Source organism: Geotrypetes seraphini, chromosome 3 (genome assembly GCF_902459505.1).
Source record: "Geotrypetes seraphini chromosome 3, aGeoSer1.1, whole genome shotgun sequence".
Classification (NCBI taxonomy): Eukaryota; Metazoa; Chordata; class Amphibia; order Gymnophiona; family Dermophiidae; genus Geotrypetes; species Geotrypetes seraphini.
In genome coordinates, this window is record NC_047086.1 from 161,472,721 (window position 1) to 161,492,973 (window position 20,253).

The window sequence follows — 20,253 nt, forward strand, 5'->3', positions numbered from 1 at the left end:
AGAGAGGTCGAATTGAAGAAGGACGGCGAACTTGTTGCGAGAATGGAGATGTTGAACTTTTGAGATTAACGAGGTCAGAAGGGATTCGGTGCTGAAGTTGGGACGGAAGCCGTATTGGTAGGGTAGCAGAATGGTGAATTTTTCAAGGTAGGAAGATAGTTGAGTGGATATGATGGATTCTAGCATCTTGGTGAGGAGAGGAATGTTTGCTATTGGACGGTAGCTGGATGGTGTAGAGGGGTTTAGATCAGGTTTTTTCAGTAGTGGGGTTAAGGAGATATGGCCCATTTCTGAGGAGAATAGACCCGAATGGAGGGCGGAGTTTATGAGAATGGTAAGAGATGAGATGGCTTGAGGGGGAGTGTTCTCGTAAAGGTAGGCAGGGAATGGATCCAAGGTACAATTGCAGGATTTCAATTTGAGGCAGAGATTATGGACCAGGGATTCAGAAACAAGTTCGAAGGAAGACCAGGATCTGTCAGCTGGGATAGGGTAGGAGTCTGTAAGGATAGGGTTGGGGTCGATTGGAATCAGAGATTTGTAGGAGATTGCAGGAGGGAAGGAGCGCCTCAAGGTGGAGACCTTGTCGCTGAAGAACTTTGCCAGAGAATCGGCTGAGGGGGAGGATGAAGGCATTATTGGAGGTTAAGGAACGCCAGATGTTAAATAATGTGCTACTCTGGTTGTTGGATTTGGAGATTTTGTCACCGTAGAAGTTTTTCCTTGCTTTTTTTAGAACAGTATTGTAGAATTTAATATTGACCCTCCAGGAGTGTCTGTCTGTAGGGGATTTAGATTTTTTCCATTTTCGTTCCAGAGCTCGGCATTTCTGTTTCAGTTCTCTGTGGAATGGGAGGTACCAAGAGGCCTTGTGGGAATAGGAGATGGTTTTAGTGAAGAGAGGGGTGAGGGAAAGGAAGATGGACTCGGAGAGGGTGACCCAGTTTTGCCAGTTTGTTTCTGGTTTTGCAGGTTTAGGGATGGGGGAGAATTTGTCAAGAAAATTGGTCCAGAACAGATTGCTCAAGGTTTTTTTTTTGCAGAAGGTAATAGAATTTGAGGTGCGGGATGGGGGCCCAAAATGTGACATGAAGATTGGGAGACAGAAAGCCCCTAGGAAGTGATCGGACCAGGGAACGATTTCCCAGCGAATGTCAGTAGTTGAGGTTTTGTGAGGAGTGAGATCCAGAAAACTGATGAGGTCTAGTGTGTGGCCTTTTTCGTGGGTAGGGGAGAGAGTGGGAGGGGGAAAGCCTAAAGAGGAGAGGAAGCTATTAAATTCGGATGCGTCCTTGCTGGTGACATCGTCAAGGTGGAGATTGATGTCTCCGATGATCAGTAATCTTTGAAATTTGAGGAAGGCGTTTGTTATGGTTTCAAAGACGAGTTCGGAGGAATTGTTCCAAGGGGTAGGTGGGCGGTATAGGAGCAGGATACCCAGTGGATGAGGGTGGTATTCATCGTTAACTGAGGCTAGCATGTATTCTAATGAGGAGAGGCTGCCCTTTTCAAGGAGCTGGACATCGAAAAATGATTTGAAAAGGAGAGCCAGACTGTCTCCTTTTCGGTTAGTTCTGGGAGAGAAGAGGCCTTGGTAGCCGTGGGAGCAAAGTTCGTTTTGAGTAAATTGATCATCTTTTGTGATCCAAGATTCTGTGATGAATAGGAATCCGGGGTCTGAATCCTCGAGTAGGTCCTTCAAGATTTGAATCTTATTACAAGCGGATCTAGCATTGCAATAAAGTGTTGGGACTGGGGTGAGAGAATCAGAGGCAAGGTCGGAGAAAGTGGAAGCGGGGACAGGTTTTAGGGAGGCGTGGTTCACTTTACGAGGGTTTTTATAGGATGGGTGGTGTTTGGGGCGTATCAGCGTGGGAATTCTGAGGCCAGGGCAGGTACTGCGGGCATTTGCAGGGTCGAGGAAGTTGGGGGAAGGGGATGTCAGGCAGGGGGAGAGTTTGAGAGAAGAGCAGAGTAGGAGAAGAAGGAGCCAAGAAGCTGGCTTCACGATGAGAGTTGGGGGACCTATGGGCTAGACAGGCCTGTTTGGGGTGTGTGAGAGGTTAAGGATAGAGGAGTGGCTAGATAATGACGTACTAGGTATCAGCACAGACAATATTAGAAGAAAACTAGTAGAGCGTTTCTAAATTTGGAAAAATTCTGAAATTGATCTAGTGGAAGGGGAGTGAAGATATTCTGGCTATTGATTCAGTGCTCAAATTAGCATAGATTGTTGGATACAATAAACATTTAACAGATTATTTAAGAATCGACAACAGTTATCAAATATTAAGAAAAACAGCAAGCATTTAACAGATTATAAGCATCAACAAGTATTTAGCACAATTTTTGTTTAGCACAAATTGTTTAGCACAATTTTTGTTCACCCCCTTTGCCTTCTCCTAACCATACTGGCGCTGTAGTTTAAACAAAATAAACAAGCAAAAAAGACTTTTCCTCTCTCTGTTAAATCCTAGCTCACGTTTGCGGTCTAACACCAGCTCTGGCAGGATACACATTTCAAATATGACATATTGTAATCACAAAACAGAAAATAAAATTATTTTTTCTACCTTTTGTTGTCTGGTCATTATTCAAATCTTATTGGTCCCCGGCTCTGGTTGTCTTCTGATAACTTGCTTGCCAGGGTCTCCTTCTTTCTTCTTTCTCCGTGCTAACCATCCATCTTCTATATCTGTCCTCCCCTTCCGTTTCCCTTCCCTCCCCTGGTGGTCTGGCATCTTTCCTTTTTTTCATCTCCATCCACAGATCCACCTTTTCTCAACTACCCTTTCATCCAGCATGTCTCCCTCCTTCCCCACCATCCCAGGTCCCACCATATCTCCCTTTTCCCAACTACCCTCCTATCCAGTATCTCTATCCCCTCTTCCACACCATCCCTTGTGTCCAACTTCTCTCCCTTTCTATTTCTTCCCTTCCTAAATCCCATTGTGCACCATCTCTCTCCCTCTCCTCTGTTTTTAGACCCATTATTTCTTCCCCTACAAAGTCCGGCATATGCACGTCTCTTTGAACCCCCCCTTCCCTCCCTCTGTGTACTTCTACACCAGGACTCCTCTCCCCTGAAGGTCTGTTCCCCCCTGAAGCCCTGCATCCCACCCCTGAAACCCTGCATCCCCCCCGAAGGCCTGCAATCCACCCTCCGAAGGCCTGCATCCCACCCCTGAAGGCCTGCCTGTCCCCCCAAGGCCTGTACCACCACCCCCCCTCCCCGAAGGCCTACACCCCACCCCTGAAGGCCTGCCTGTCCCCCCTGAAAGCCCAAGACTGCGCAACCCCCCCCCCCCCCCTCCGGAAGGCCTGCGTGTTCATCCTGGTCTCCCGTGCACAATTTACCTACTAGCAGCAGCCTGCAGAGAAGATCGCAGGGGCTAGCGATCTTGGCAAGCTGCCATAGGTCTTTGGAACTGGTTCCTCTGCTGCGGTCCTGCCTCTGATGTCAGAGGAGAGGCGGGACCGCGGCAGAGGAAACAGCTCCAAAGACCTATAGCAGCTTGCAGAGATCGCTAACCCCAGCGATCTTCTCTGCAGGCTGCTGCTAGTAGGTAAATGGTGCGCGGGAGGCCAGGAGGGAAGCAGGACACCAGCAGGAGGCCAGGGGGGTAAGCCGGACACCCGACTGACCCTCCCCCCTCACCCTCTAAAGCAGATGCGGCAGCGGCCAGCCAGCAAAAGACAGCACTGCCTCTCCTGCTTTAGGTGGCGAGGGGGGAGGGTCAGTTACAGAATTGGGAGGCCGTTTTTTTTTTGTTTTTTTTATCAGTTCGAATCGGTGAACCGATTCAAATCGTGAATCGGTCAGCACTAGTGTCCAGTGATGGTGTGCGGGCACGTGTTGGCTAATCTGTGTCTTATATGCTAAGCGATGGAGATTCTTCTCCTTTTGCTGACCTTACACACTGAGGAAACCCAGTTTCATATATTAAATTTATTAATATATTTATTAAAACACTGTTGCTCAGGTGCTTCTCTAAGCAGGTTTGTCCCCCTTTAAGAACCTATTGACTTTAACTGTTTTTTGGAGTTTCTTTTAAAGTATCTATAGCAGTATTTTTCTGGGGACATTTTGTTTGTATCCAATTAAGATGAGACATTTTTCTGTATTTTTCTGCCATATTTGTCGGTCTCTGCATTTATTGGCACTTAAGTATATTCTCTCTGTTTGATTCACAGAGTTAATTACTGGGGACTGGCATCTCTGTGATCAATGCTGTTCTAATGCTTTTCATATCATTGTGTTCTTTGCTTTCATGTTTTTTTATTGTTGGAATAGGGATGTCCAAAATGACTATAGTCTTTTCATTCACCATAACCATTTTAGGGTTGTAATCTCAGTATTTTTCCAGTACAGCAATATAATATTTGCAAAGCTTCCAGAGAATGAGATATGTCACTTTATTGTGCCTTTCTGTATAAAAGATTTCAGCCATCAGAACTTCACAGTAGAAAATGACACGGGGACAAATTTGTCTTCGTCCTTGTAGGAACTCAATTTCCCTTGAGTTTTGTCGCTGTCCCTGCCCCGTTCCTATAAACTCTGTGTTAACCGCACAAGCCTCGAATACTTATGATTGTAAAGTGTTTGAGGCTTGTGCAGATGAGGATGGAGTTTTCAGGAATGGTACAGGGACAGGAAAAGAACTCGCGGGGAAAGGACGGAAAATGAGTTCCCGCAGGGGATGGGGGAAAATGTGGCCCCGCGTCATTCTCTACTTCGCAGCCAGATAGCTACCCCATAGTGTCCAACATTTTCCTCATTCCTAACTCTATTCCCCTACCAGTGCTGCCCAATGTTTCTCTCCTCTACCTTTCAATCCCCCCATGATGATCAGCATTTCTCCTGCCCCCCCATTTTCAAGCATTTCTCCTCCCCTCAATATACTCCAACATATTTTTTTTCTTCCCCCCACCAGTTGTTTGCCTTATCTCCAGCACCGTGGACAGCAGTGTGGGACTTCAAACATCTGTGCAGGCTAAAGGCCTGTCGTTGTCTATTCCCTCCAAACTTCCTATTTCAGAAGGAGTGAAAGCCAGCAGGCTGTGAGCCTATGCAGATACTGAAGATCCCACTCCACCTGAACTGCTTCTGCAGTATCACCATCCCACTGAAGGGTGGTAAGCAACTCAATAGCTGGCAGTGGAAGAAAAAGGGGAATGGGAGAAAAGACATGCTGGATACCAGTGAGGAGGAGGGAGAGAGAAATGCTGGACATCATGGGGAGAGGAAGGAAATGAACACCTCACAAGGAAAGAAGGGGAGGAAAATTTAGGGGGTGCATGTGGCTCCTCCCATTATAATACCTATGCCTTAAACTTTTCATGTGTCCTAATTTGATCAAAGAATGGTTCCTGGAGCAACGCATTGTATTGTGGGAACATTGATGAATAAGTCCAGTGTTCTCCCTAGCGCCTTTTAGCCGGGTGCTCCGACCGGCTAATTTAGATGACCGCCCGGCTGTCATCTCGATCACAAATCCTGCTGCTACCGCCACTGCTCAACATTTTTTTAAAAAACTCTCTCTACCATCTCTTATTCGTTCAAGTGTTGTATTTAATACTTTACAGATGATATGGCGTTGGTTTGTGCAATTATGGGGAGGGAATCCAATGGTTACTGATCTCTTGCCTTTGCAGGGTAATCCGGCTTTTCTTCCGGGTAGAGACTCTAGGGAGTATAGATTATGGGGTACAAGAGGAATTTTAAGATTGGAACATATACTGGGAAATGAGGGGGAACTATTGACTCATACTGAATTGTTGGCTAAGGTGGGAGAGACTTGGGGAGCGCAATTTGCATGTATATAAGTGGAACATTATGTAAGATCCCTTGACAGAGTACAGTTGAGTTTGCATTTGGGTGCTAGATTGAGAGAGTTGTTAGCTCAAGAGGAGGGGATGTCTCTTTTGGTGTCTTGTATTCATTCTATTTTGCAAAAATTACAACCAAAGACTATCAGAAAATTCAGGATAAATGGGAGAAAGAATTACAGCTTAATTTGAGACATTGGGATGTTGCCCGTACTTTAAGAGCGACACCTGGGGTGACATCATGTTCATGGTTAAGAGAAACGTATTATAGGGTTACATTACGTGCCTATTATACACGAACACAATTGTTTTATAATGGAGGTCTTCCTACTCCTTTATGTCATAAATGTGGGAGGGAGAGTCATACATTAGGTCATGCATTTTGGTCTTGCCCCATAATTCAGCACTTTTGGAAGCGAATAATAAATTATATGTCAAAAATAATTGGAAGATCATTGTGCTGTTCTCCTTCTTTCTTTATTTTGGATTTGCCAGAAGTTCTTGGCCATTTACCTAAAGGGAATAGGGCGTTGTGTAGGAAAATGAGTCTCTTGGCTAGAAAATGTATACTACAATATTGGAAGATCCCTGATCCTCCAAGGTTTTGGCATTGACGGAACCAATTACATCAGTTGGCCGTTTGGGAAGCTAGAGATTCTGGAATTATAAGAAAGCGAAAGATGTTATTTATATAAATTTGGTATTCATATTTGCAAGATTTGCATCCTAAGGGCCGTAGTGCGATTTTAAGTTGGATCTCTTAATTGGGCTTTTATTTAGTTAAGTGAAGAGAGTATCATTGGGTAGAGAGTACTATTGGGTGGGGAGGGGTGGGTGGGGAGAGTGACAGTAAAGGTTCAAACACATATAGATAAAGTGGGGGGGTTTTGAAATTGGAATCTGTCTTTTATTAAGTATATTATATTTAATAGTTGATGCATTATTGATGTGCTTTGATGTTGTATTTGTTGCATTTGATGATATTTGAAGTATAAGATCCACTCATAAAATTATTGTAATTATTAATAATTTTATAATTTGGAAGTCCTCAGTGTGAGCTGCATAAGTCAGATAAACGCGAAGCGTTCAATACTTATCTCATGCAAGAACACTAGGCTCAATGCAGCACACATCATAGGATCTTCCAGGGTGCATAATTAATGGTGCAAAGTGCAAAAAACACTTAAAAAAATAATAATGTGAACAAATAGAGATAATAAAATAAGTGGAGACCAATCTCACAAATACTCCAACACTGCAAAACCCAATAAATAGTAGAATAATCAAAAGAACTTATCTTGTGCTAGAAAAACGGGATGGTTGATAATGTTTACACATGGCAGCATTATGACGATGTTCAAATAGATGAGTCTTAAATGGACGAGATGTTTGTCCAGTGTAGCAGAACTGACATGGACATATAAGAATGTAGATCACAAAGGCAGAAACATGTTGTATATCGTCATAATGTAACCATACGTCTCATAGGAACATCGTCATAACATCAGTAGACACATTGGGGCAATTTTGTGAGATCGGGGCATAGATTCTAGGATTTAAAATGTATTGTATTAGACTCTAACTGTGTCCCAACAGAGGGGGTGATGTTAGAAAGAAACTGCACCTTGAACAGTGCTGGAATTTTTCATTAAAAACTGTATGGCCACAAGGACTAAATCAAAGAATTGAGTGGATTTTTATTGGCATGCCGAATGATTGGGAGGTGGCAAAACAGTCGTCAGAGGATCATGAAACTGGAAGTATTTCTGACTGCGAAAGTTTGGTGTCCTGCTGCCCAAGACTGCTTGTGGATGTGGTGGCGTGCGTGTTGAATTTGAAAATTTCTCCCCTGAAGCAGCCAAAGATGTTGGCGAAACAAGGTCTTTTGTTGGGAGTGATGAGATGATGACCAAGTTACGGTGAAGAGGAAGAGGGTCCCGTTTTGAGATAAGTCCTGGTTTGTGCACCTGATTGGCAGTCTTCATTTCTAAGCTTGGGGTTGTTGTTGAGGGAGAGTTTTTGTGCCGATGATAATACTGAAATGCAGCCTAAAGTTTTAGTTTGTTATATCCTGCCAAATGAATATGAGGCTTTTTTCTCCCTCAAACAATTTTGCAGCTGGGTTTGAAATGTAATGCTGGTCAGTGACCTTAATTGAACAACTTTTGTATGTGGTTTGAGTTTTGAATCTATTTGGTTTTTATCCTGCAATAATTGTATTTATCTACTGTCATCAATGATGCTATTATGTATTATTAGTTGGTGAATAGTCAGGCTGGGTAGGTAGTATGGTCTTTATCAGTTGTCTTTTTTTATAGATCTCTTTTGGGAAGCAAAAATAGCTTATGTAAAACAGGGGAACAAGATTATTTTTTTTTAATGTGTAAATATAAAAATGGGACTGGAATTTTCAACTTTAATATGCAGTAATGATCAAAATTCAAATACAGCTTTGATTTGTTCTGATTTTGTCACTATTCTTTTTAGAGAATATCATAAAGCTTTTAGTATTGATTTCTAGTGTAATCACCCCCTGAGCCTATTGTACAATTCTGGTTTCCTCATTTCAGACAAGATGCATTGGAATTAAAAAGGTGTAATCAAAATAATCGGGGTGATGGAATAGTTCTCCTGTGAAGAAAGGCTTGGAAAAGATGAGGGATATAATATAGGTGTAGATTGTTGGGGAATCCCATTCTTCTATTTGATAACAAGTGTCAGAATTAGAAATGTCCATACTTTTTCAGTTGCAAGGAGAGAAAAAAGAAAGACAGTCAGACAGAATGGCTTTTGGAGAGATTACAGTGGGGATTGTTAAATGTTAAATCTTTGCTGAAAGATACCACACATTTTTTTTGCAACAGCTTCAGCAGTGGGAAATGGCTTTCGAAGAGATTGCATAATTAGTCACCTTGGATGTCTCTGCTCTATAAACCTCCATTCCTCAGAATGAAGCCCTGTTGGTAGTATGGGATGTTTTGAACCAACATTCCCATTCCACATTTGGTTGCAACAGATTTTTTAGTGGATTTAAGTGACCTAGCTATGATGCAAAATTTATTTTTTGATTGAAGATTTGTTTTTTTCAGTAATGCTCCCTCTAAGCCAGTGTCTCTCAAACTTTCTCGAGCTGGGGCACACTAAAAGTAGTGGCCATGGCTCAAGTCACCCAGAAGTGTGCAGATGTCGTCATGATGACATCAAGCGCATGGTGACATCATCACGTTTCCGTCCACACATGTTCAGAGGCCCTCCAGATGGGCCCTAAGACGCCAGTAGGGGTGCCAGCAGATAAGAGGGTCGGAAAAAAGGAGAGGGGCTGGTGCCAGCTGATTGCCTACAGCAGTGTTTCTCAACTACTTCAAGCTAAGTTCCCCCTAAGTCTAACAAATATCAAGTTTATTTGAATTTTGTTATCCCGACTTTTCAAAGTGGCTAACATTCATAAAACATTTAAGAGGGGTAAAGACAATTAAGATAGAATAATAAAAAGACATCAAATATTAAAATGACATCATTTTTTTAAAAAACAGAACAAAAACAGCAATGACAACAACAACTAAGCATTAAAACATACAACTGTACTGGCACAAAAAGGAGGGGGAAGAACTGCAATATTTTTGAAAGGAAAGAACAAATAAGGATAAAACAAAAGGTAGAGTGGACACAGCAGATTTTTCTGAGCAGGAAGGCTGATCAGAAGAAAACTACTATTTGGTTAAAAGAACATCCTTAAAAGTACGGTTGCGCTGCAAAAGTATCCTCAAAGAGCATAGTTTTTAAGCTTGATTTAAATGTGTCTAATGAATTAATTTCTCGAATATAAGCTAGCGCTTAGTTCCATAATGTGGGTGCGGTGACAGAGAAAATGCAATTTCTCATAGTATTAATAACCCTTAATGATGGGATTGCAAGTAAGTTCTGGTAAGATGAATGGAGTGTACAATGGGTGGAGTGGGGTATAAGGAGTCTATTAATGAATTCTGGTTGCCCGGTTTGTCTAGTTTTAAAAGTCAACAATATTATTTTATAAGTGATACACACAATATACACAGCAAATATAAATTCTCAAAACTGGCACATTTCATTCACTATATTGAAAATAAAATCATTTTCCCTACCTTTGTTGTCTGGTGACTTTATTTTTCTGTGCTTTTAACTATGTTTCCAGTGCCTTCTTATCCATTAACTGTTTTTCTCTCCACTTTCTGCCTTCCATCCATCTTTGAACAAACAATCCAAAAACTGCAGACTTAGTACATGATGCAGGCAGACTTTATTTATAACAAGTAAATCATTGATTAAAAACCTTTTACCAGGCAAGGGACCCAACACGGTCCGTGTTTCGTATAATCTTCATCAGGGGTCCTAATAGGTATAAGTACAATATTAAAACCAACATATTTAGAAGGATAATTTTAGAAAAATAAATCAAATATTATAGTGGTCCAAATTTGTGCAATAAAAGAATAGAACGTAGAAAGGATAATAATAAGATGAGAAGAAAGAAGAAGAAAAGAATTTTAAATTTTATATCCATAATTAATTTGAATATGTCTGGTAAGAGATTCTATTAAACCATAAGAAGTCCAAAGCAGTATATTATATTAAACCATAAAAGATCCAGAAAGATATATATAAACCAAAAAAAAAAAAAGAGACAGAAAAAAGGGAGATTATCTAAAATTGAAAAGTGTATAAAAAGATGAAAATAAGTGTATAATATATAATACATACCACTTTTGATAAAAGGAAAAGTTATCAAAAGAATAGCCTTGGACAAATAGCTATCAAGAGACATAGAAAAAGACTTGTAAGCTTAAGAATATAATCATATCAGAGTTGAAATAAAAAAGTTAAAATAAAGGAATAAATCATATAGTGTGGAATGAAGTAGATCAACAGTGGCTGGTTAATCATCTTAAATCTCCCAGATCCACATCAATAAACTTAAACACAGTAGCAATGATCATAAGAAATAAAACAATTAAAAAACAGTAAACAATTTAAAAAACAATAAAATACAACCATTAAATGATATTTAAAATTACAAATAAACATTCTTATTAAATATCTGAGAACAAAACAGGAAATAAAAACATAATTATATATACAGCAGTCATAAGACGTCATAATGTTCTGAACAGCAGTGAATTTAAAACAGAACTACAATAAAATTTTAAAACCAACAAATGTGGATTTACCATTATAAGAGACAGACTAGCTCTTGAAATTGTATATATTTACTCATTACTAATCCCAATTTTTACAAAAGCATCCCAAAATAACACAGAGAATAAAACTAAAAATATATCTAAAAATATAAATATATATAAAACAGTCCTAAGACGTCATCACTTTCTGAACAGCAGTAATTTTAAAATTAAACTACGATAAATTTTGAAACCAACACATATAAATGTAACACCATTGCACTATATTACTTTGATTGCAGCCAGGACAAAACGCATTACAAAAAAGCTTATGGGCTAACTGAGAAAGAAAAATTAAATGTGGAAACCGCAGACAGTTGGACCTCTGGTTTTTCCTTTTTGGTTTTTCCTTTTTGGTTTGGTTTCCATCCATCTTTGTCATTAATTTAACATTCAATATTTCCATTTTTCTGCTTTCTTCTCAAAATCTACTTTTCCATGTCTTCCCTTCCTATCTCTCTTCTCTCTCTCCTTCCCTCCCTATTTCCATGGTCTGACATCTCTTTCCTTCCCTCCTTCTCCCCCAGTAGTCTAACATCACTCTCCTTCCTTTCCTCCCTTCCCAGTCTGGCATCTCTCTTCTCCTTCCCATAATCTGCCATCTCTCTCTACTATTATTACTATTATTATTATTGCTATAGCTCTACCAGACTCCCCTCCTTCCCTTCCATTCTCTGATCTGGTATATTTCCCTTCCTTTAGTCATCTCTCCTACTTCCCCCCCCCCCCCCCCCACCAGTGTAACATTTCTCTCTCCCTTCCTCTTTTCTGGCCCCCCTCCCAGTCCAACATTTCTTTCTCTCTTACTCCTGCATGCTGCTTCCCGGCCTCCTTCCCTCCCCCAACCAACTTCTCTCCATGAGTCCAACTTTTCACTCTCTGCCCTCCCCCCCTTCCCCCGAGTGTGACATTTCTCCTTCCCTCTTTCTATCATCTCCATCTATCTTGCCCTCTCCATGAGTCCAACACTTTCTGCCTTCTGCATGCTTTCTCTCTCTCTCCTTGCCTCTTCCCTCGAGTGACATCCATCCTTCCCACACCCAACCAAACATACTCTCTCCCCATGCACAATTTCTCCCTCTCCTCCACCCATGTCTATTTCTCTCTCTTTCATTATTCTCATTCCTCCTGCAACAATTTTCTTTCCTTTCCCCCCCCCTCAATCCGACATATGCATATCTCTTTGGACCCTCCTTCCCACCCTCTCTCCATGTACTTCTAATAATAATAATAATTTTATTTTTATATACCGCCAAAGCCATAGTAGTTTGAGGCGGTTTACATCAAGAGCTGGACAGTTAGTGAAAAAAATAACAATGAAGTCTTTAGTTACATAAAGTCACAATGTAGGGATATCGAGTACATGTGATAAGAGTACAGGGGAAGGTTTAAGAGTTCTTGGTTACAAATCGGTTAAACTAATTGGTTTTAACTAGTTTTCTGAAGTTAAGATAGGATGAGAAGTGCTTGATGATGTTGCCTAGCCATTCGTTCTGTTGACTTGCTTGGAAGGCTAGAGTTTTGTCAAGGAATCTTTTGTATCGGCAGGTTTTTATTATAGGGTGGCTGAACATATGTATTCTGCGTGTAGGCCTGGTGGAACAATCCAATTTAAAATGGGAGATCAGGTATAGGGGGGGCCATACCAAGAATAGATTTGAAACAAAGGCAAGCAAATTTGAACAGCACTCTTGCTTCTAGGGGCAGCCAATGAAGTTTTTGATAGTAGGGGGGTTATGTGATCCCATTTTTTTATGCCGAAAATCAGTCACACTGCTGAATTTTGTATGATTCAGAGTCTTTGAATGGTTTTCTTGAGGGACCCCAGATAGATGATGTTACAATAGTCAAGCAGGCTTAAGATGGAGGATTGTACCAGTAGGCGAAAGGATGCTGCGTCGAAGTACTTTCTGATGGTTCTAAGTTTCCATAGTGTCGAGAAGCCTTTTTTAATCAGTGACTCTGTGTGAATATCTAGAGTGAGGTAACGGTCTAGCGTCACTCCCAGGATTTTTATGGAATCGGCGATAGGGAAGTCCTGTCCATTCAGGGAAATTGAAGTATCTTTGATTTTGTCATTCAGGCTCACCAGGAAGAATTTTGTTTTTTCAGAGTTGAGTTTCAGTTTGAACTCGGTCATCCATGACTCAATTTGCTTTAATGTTGATGCTAGATGATTCTTTGTCTCAGGAGTCAGGTTTGTTAGAGGATGGATTATGGTGATGTAATCAGCATAGATGTAAAATTTGATTTTTAATTTTTTGCAGTAGGTTCGCCAACGAGGCTAGGTAAATGTTGAACAGAGTGGGACTCCGCATGGGTTTACCCAGCTGGAGAATTGATTGTTATCACTATGGACTCGGTACGATCGTTTAGTCAGGAAACACTAGCCCCCCCCCCGAAGGCCTACATGTTCCCCCTTCTCTTTAGCGTCTTCCGGCTTCCCCCCCCCCCCCGGCCTCCCGGTCTCATCTTCATAGCTAATTACAGCAGCCTACAGAGGATTGCCAGTGCTGTAGCGATCCTAGCAGGCTGCCGTTGGCCTCCACATCACGTTCCCTCTGCAACGGTCCTGCCTCAGAGGAGGGCAGAGGGAGCATGCTGCAGAGGCCAATGGCAACCTGCTAGGATCGCAACAGTGCCGGTGATCCTCTGCAGGCTGCTATAATTAGCTTTGAAGGTGAGACCAGGAGGTATGGGGAGAAGCCAGAGGATGCTAGAGATAAGGGGGAAACATGCTGGCCTTTGGGGGGGGGCCTCCCAAATCCACGGAGCTGAGGGTACTCAGCGCTGGCGCCTATGCAGCACTTCTCAACTGACCCTCCCCCATCACCCCCTAAAGCAGGAGCAGCAGCAGCAGTAGATGGATAGCAAGGGCGCTGCTGCTCCTGCTTTAGGAGGCCCGAAGGTACGGGGAGGAGGGTTAGTCACCGAATTAGCAAGCCCAATTTTTTAAGAAAACGAATTGGTTCGAATCTGTGATTCATAGAAACATAGAATATGACGGCAGAAAAGGGCCCAACAAGTCTGCCAACTCAAATAACCCTCCCCCCTAAGTTCTTCTTTGAAGTGAACCCACATGTTGATCCCATTTGTTCTTAAAGTCAGTCACGTTATTGGCCTCAACTACCTGAAGTGGAAGATCATTCCAACGGTCAACCACCCTTTCGGTGAAGAAGTACTTCCTAGTGTCACTATGAAATCTCCCACCCATGATTTTTAGCGGATGCCCTCTTGTCGCCCTAGCTGTAAGGAAAAAGATGTCTTCTTCCACCTCAATATGACCAGTAACGTATTTGAACGTCTCTATCATGTCACCCCTCTCTCTGCGTTCCTCGAGAGAGTATAGCTGCAACTTACCTAGACGTTCTTCATATGGGATATCCTTGAGTCCTGAGACCATCCTGGTGATCAACCGTTGAACCGATTCTATTCTCAGCACATCCTTCTGATAGTGTGGCCTCCAAAATTGCATACAGTATTCCAGATGTGGTCTCACCATCGACCTGTACAGCGGCATTACCACTTTGGGCTTTCGGCTGACAAAACTTCTCCGGATGCAACCCAGCATTTGTCTAGCCTTGGATGAGGCTTTCTCCACTTGTTTGGCTGTCTTCATATCTTCGCTGGCGCTGTACCGGGTAGGCAAGTCAGCTGGCAGGCATCTCTCTTCCTCCACAAGTACAAGGGAGCACTCAGAGAAATTGAAAGGGGAAAGGTTCAGAACAAACGCCAGGAAGTTCTTTTTCACCCAGAGGGTGGTGGATGCATGGAACGCGCTGCCGGAGGATGTGATAGGCAGAAGCACTCTACAGGGCTTCAAAGAGGGTCTGGACAGGTACATGGAGGACAAAGGGATTGAGGGGTACAGGTAGGAGTAGAGGTAAGGTTATAGGGACAGGATTAGAGGTAAATTATAAAATTAGTCAGAGACCACTGTTCAGGCAGTGGGCCTGATGGGCCGCCGCGGGAGCGGACCGCTGGGCAAGATGGACCTCTGGTCTGCCTCAGCGGAGGCAACTTCTTATCGGAGGCAACAGTTTGCGATACACTGCTCTAAGCAGAGCATAACATTCTAGGAGCATCGCTCACAGATTTTACATAGTCACTCACCAAAATACTTGCAAATCTGGAAAATTGTCTGTGTTTAGAGCTTGTTGCTCACATTAGAAAAATTTTGCACGCCCACTGCCAATCCTTAGAGCAGTGTCTCGCAATCTTTCTCGAGCTGGGGCACACTAAACATAGTGTCCTCGGCTCGAGACACCTGGAAGTGCACGACATCGCCATGATGATGTCACGTCGACGTCCACACATGCTCAAAGGTCCTTTAAACGGGCCCTGCACTGGCAGTGGGGGGATACCTGCAAAGAAAAGGGCCGGCTGGAGTGAAGGAGAGGCGCTGGTGCCAGCTGATTGCCTACAGGACGTGCCTCTCTTCGCGAGAGACATGTCCTGTAGGCAGTCAGCTGGTACTGGCGCCGGCGCCTCTCCTCCTCCCCAGTGTGCCATGGCACACAGTTTGTGATACACTGCCTTAGAGAACAATGCTCTGGAGTAGTAATGAGGGCGGGGGGGACATTTTTTGTCCTCACAGTAGTCAATTTGTTCATGGCAACTTTTGAGAAAAAATGGGATTAACATTTTTCATTTTTTCAGTTGGATTCGTTTCATCTGCCTATGGAAGAGATCCTTGGATACTCTCCATCAATTTATGGTCTTTCTAAATTCATGCTTTGATTAGTCACCCATCAGCAATCTATAAATCTCTTTGTATATAAAAAATGACCACACAAAATATGATACGTGCTTAATAGTGAACTCTCAGACCCACAACTATATCCCAGTGAAATATCACAAAGAAGCTGTGTAAAGAGACCATCATTGCTTGTTCAAGTTTCCAAGTTTATTAGTTTTTAATATCCCGATCATAAAACAAATATCTGACCGGTTAACAATAAAATTTAAAATAGGTTAGAAAGAAATAGTAGTTTGGTGTATTTGAATAATTAGAGTAAACATATATAACATATACTGACAGACCTGAAAGTGAGGATAAGTGGGGAGGAAGGGAAAAGTTACATATTATTAGAGGAAATGAGATAGAGGGAAGGGATAGAACATGAGGAATGGGGATACATGGTAGAAGTGATACGCGCTGAAGAAAAGTTAATTTTGAGAGTTACAGGTAAACTGCACTTAAAAAGAAATTTATAAATTAAAAAAAAATTAAAAAACAGATATAATTAGAGATTAAGATTTGTCAAAGGCATCTTGAAATAGGAAGATTTTAAGATTAGTCTTGAATTTTGGTAAATGAAGTTCATCGCGGAGAAATTGAGGGAGAGAATTCCATAATGTAGGGGCAGTTATAGCGAAATTAGTTTTCCTAGTATAGTAGGATTCTTTTAAGGATGGAATGAAAAGGAGTTTTTGGTCAGTAGATCTTAAGGAACGGGGAGAACTTTGAGGTATTAATAATTTATCAAGAAATAAGGGCAAGTGGGAGAGTTTGATTTTAAAAGAGAGCAGTATAATTTTATAGGTTATACGGTGGGTGACAGGGAGCCAATGAGCCTCTTTAAGAAGTGGGGTGACGTGTTCGAATTTACCTATTTTGTAGATGAGTTTAATTGCTGTATTTTGTATGAGTTGTAAACAGTCTCACCCACCATTACTATATAACATAATTTCTAACAACATCCACAGCTCCTAAAAAAGGAACAAAAACTACTTATCTTATTCATGCCACCCTGATATTAATTTTGAGATTCAGTCAGTATAATTCCCGGAATATTACTTTTTTGGATGTACTGGTGGAGATAAATGGAGATCATTTTGAGACTACAGTGTACGCTAAAGTAACAGATAGGAATTCTTTATTAGTATTTTCTAGTATGCATCCTTTTCCTATGAAGACAAACATACCTGTTGCATGTTTCTCCTTTATTGATTGGAATATGTAATTAACTTAGGGCCTGTTTTACAAAGCCACGCTAGTGGCTGCCGCACGGCAACAGCCCCGAAACCCTTTAAATCTCTATGGGCTTCGGGGCTGTTGCCACGCTGCAGCCGCTAGCGCGGCTTTGTAAAACAGGTCCTTAGTTTTTTCTTGATACCAAATTAGGTTTTCAAAGAGTTATTTTGCTTCCAAACAAACAGACAGACATTTTTAATATTGTACAGTATATACTGTACAATTTCTTTCCAGCATTCTGTTGGGTTGGAAAGAATAAATGAGGTAAATTTCAAGAGCATAGAACTGAGACCTTTAAAACTGTAGTGAGGGGGATTGTTCTTTTCCTGTGAAACTTTAATGTAGTTAAATTATTATATTACCTACTTTATTTTTATGTGTGTGTGTTTTTTTTTAGCATACAACAGTGTTGCCTTTTATACTAATTGAGATGAGAACAACACATCATCAGTATCCCAGCAGGAGCAGTGGTCTTGCTGCAGTTTGTGCCTTCTCTGTTGGCTATATATTATGGTAAGGACTTTCTGCATGCTGTGTTTTCATATCACTTTACCTTCTACATCTCTAAATTTGGGCACATTTTTCATTAAGGTTATAATCACTACCAGATCTGTACAATGTGCCTCAATAGCTCCAAGACCTGAGCTTTGTCTGATTTCCCCTGATGCTTATATTTTTAGACAGTAAATGCCAAAACCTCACATAACAGGAATTTGTTGAACAATCCTATGTAAGCAGTGGTCTTTCCAAAGCAACATTATGTTAACCTTTAGAACACAAGAACATAAGAAATACCAAACTGAACAAGACTTAAGGTTCATGTAGCCCAAGATCCTGTCTCTGACAATGACAAGTAGTAGATATTTCTTAAACTGAATTGCTTTTTTAGTACAAATTTTGTTTGGTAGTCCCAAAAAAACAAAAGTAAGGGCAGGGAAATATTTTACCAGAGCATTTTTAAACTCTGTCAAAAAATTTAAAAAATGCAGTTGTAAAGAGGATGCTGCTCTCCTTTCTTTTCCCTCTATGCCTACCCGCCCCCATCACACTGCCCAATCCGCCACAGACGACTGTGTGAAATAAGGTTCCCTTATGATTAATTGCAGCGTGTGTCCCAAACATGGGTGAGTATGCCTAAAATTGTAATTGGTATCGCCATCCTCCAATATTTTCATGCTGGGACAATGGTTTAAGCAGCCGTGGATGGACCATTTCCTGGATTGTTTTAGAGCTCCTATTTTTATGTCTAAGATTTGTAATGACCCTTTGAAAGAAACAATTACGATAAGGAATAAAATTAATCCTGATAGTTTTTGGCAACAATTAATGCAAAATTTACCTGACTCTCCTTATGAATTTAATGTGGATAGATCTTTAGAAATCTGGACAAAAAAATCTGAATCGATTTTTGAATCATTAGCTCCTATTAAAACGAAGGAGATTTCTTATAAGAAAAAAGCTCTTTGGTATTCCCAGTACCATCGTCAACTTATCAGATGTGTAGAAAATTAGAAAGGAAGTGGAAAAAAAAGTGATGCAGAAATAGACAAGATAAATTGGAGAAAGACGATAAAGGAATATAATCGTGAGATCATTAAAGCTAGGAAAATATATTATGGCAACAAAATCAATACAGCAAAAGATCAAAATAAGGCTTTATGTCTATTATGGAAATCTATTACAACAGCATCAGAGCAGACCGATAAATTTATTAAACATTCTGTAGAAGAATTAGCTACTTTTTTTAATGACAAAATTTTAAAAATAAGGTCATCATTTTCTAACATGTTAGTGCCATTTAATCTACCTTGTAATGAAAAGTCCTCTAATGAGATTCCAATTGATAGATATTGGCACAATTTCAGTACAATAACAGAATGCCAACTTCTGAAACTTTGTGCTAAATTTGGTCACAAAAAATGTTTGCTTGATCCTGTTCCTTCATACATTTTTTGTAACATTCCTACATATGTAATTTCTTGGTTTACAATGTTGGTTAATTATATTCCTCTCTCCCTCTACTTCTACACCAGGGCCCACCCCCCACCCCAAAGGCCTGCATGTTTCCCCCCTTCTTCTTCCCGGTCTCACCTTCGAGATTTAGCCTGCCATTCCTTCCCTCCTGGCTTCCCGGTCTCATCTTCAAAGCAGCCTGCAGAGGATCACCAGTCGGCTGTAGCGAACCTAGCAGGCTGCCTTGGCCTTCTCTGAAATAAGGGATCGCGACAGAGGGAATGTGCTGCAGAGGTCGATAGCAACCTGCAAGGATTGCTACCGGTGATCCTCTGGAGGCTGCTTTGAAGATGAGACCGGGAAGCTGGGATGGAGGGAGGGAAGGAATGGCGGGCCAAATCGCAGGCCAAATTTGGCCCGCGGTCCTGAGTTTGACACCTTGTCCTAAATGGTACTTCTCCTTTGAGTTTCTGTAGCCCAGGTATATGACCCTTCATTTATTACTACCACTACTGCTATTAGCACTAAATCTTGGTGTGGATAGTGTGATCCAGTGACCTCATCTTCTTGGAAGGAAAGGGCTGAGAAAGTAGTGCCTAGCTGGGATAGAGGGGAGGGAGCATGAAATTATTTCCCAGTCCAGAAAACAAAACCTTTTCGGAATCAATTGAAAGAAGGATATCAGCCAGGATTGCTGCTCAAAGTCAGGTAAGTGCATAAAGATAGGACAGTTTTAACCAAGGAGACTCTAGGATCCTGGAGGAACCAAGAAAAAGGCAGACTTAGGTCCTGTAGTACAAGAGATGAGAGAAATCTCTTGCCATGGAATCAAGAAATCCCCTGAGAGCCAACCTGAACTAATCTCCCTTTGGGAACAAAATAAAGGGCATCAAAACCCACCAATAGAACATAAGAACATAAGAAGTTGCCTCTGCCGGGTCAGACCAGGGGTCCATTGCGCCCAGCAGTCCGCTCCCGCGGCGGCACATCAGGTCCGTGACCTGTAAGTGATCCTTTGTCTAAAACCCTTTAATCCCCATTTTTCTTCTATCTATACCCTTTCATGATCCTATCTCTACCTCTATCTATATCCCTTAATCCCCATATCCTTCAGGAACTTGTCCAATCCCTCTTTGAATCCCCTTAATGTACTATGTCCTATCACAACCTCCGGAAGCACATTCCAGGTGTCCACCACCCTCTGAGTGAAGAAATATTTCCTAGAGACTGAGGAATTCATGAAAGTGGGAGGTGAACTGGCTGAAAAGGGGGACCCTGGCT

General features: G+C 41.5%; 1 protein-coding gene across 2 annotated transcripts in view; it reads left to right on the forward strand.

Moving 5' to 3' along the window:
- Positions 1-20,253, forward strand: part of AIG1 (androgen induced 1) — a 168,582-nt gene that overhangs the window by 117,491 nt on the left and 30,838 nt on the right. For both annotated transcript variants that reach the window (XM_033938233.1, XM_033938234.1), the window contains exon 4: positions 17,417-17,532. In XM_033938233.1, coding sequence (XP_033794124.1) covers positions 17,417-17,532 — 116 coding nt within the window. The remainder of the gene's footprint in view (positions 1-17,416; positions 17,533-20,253) is intronic.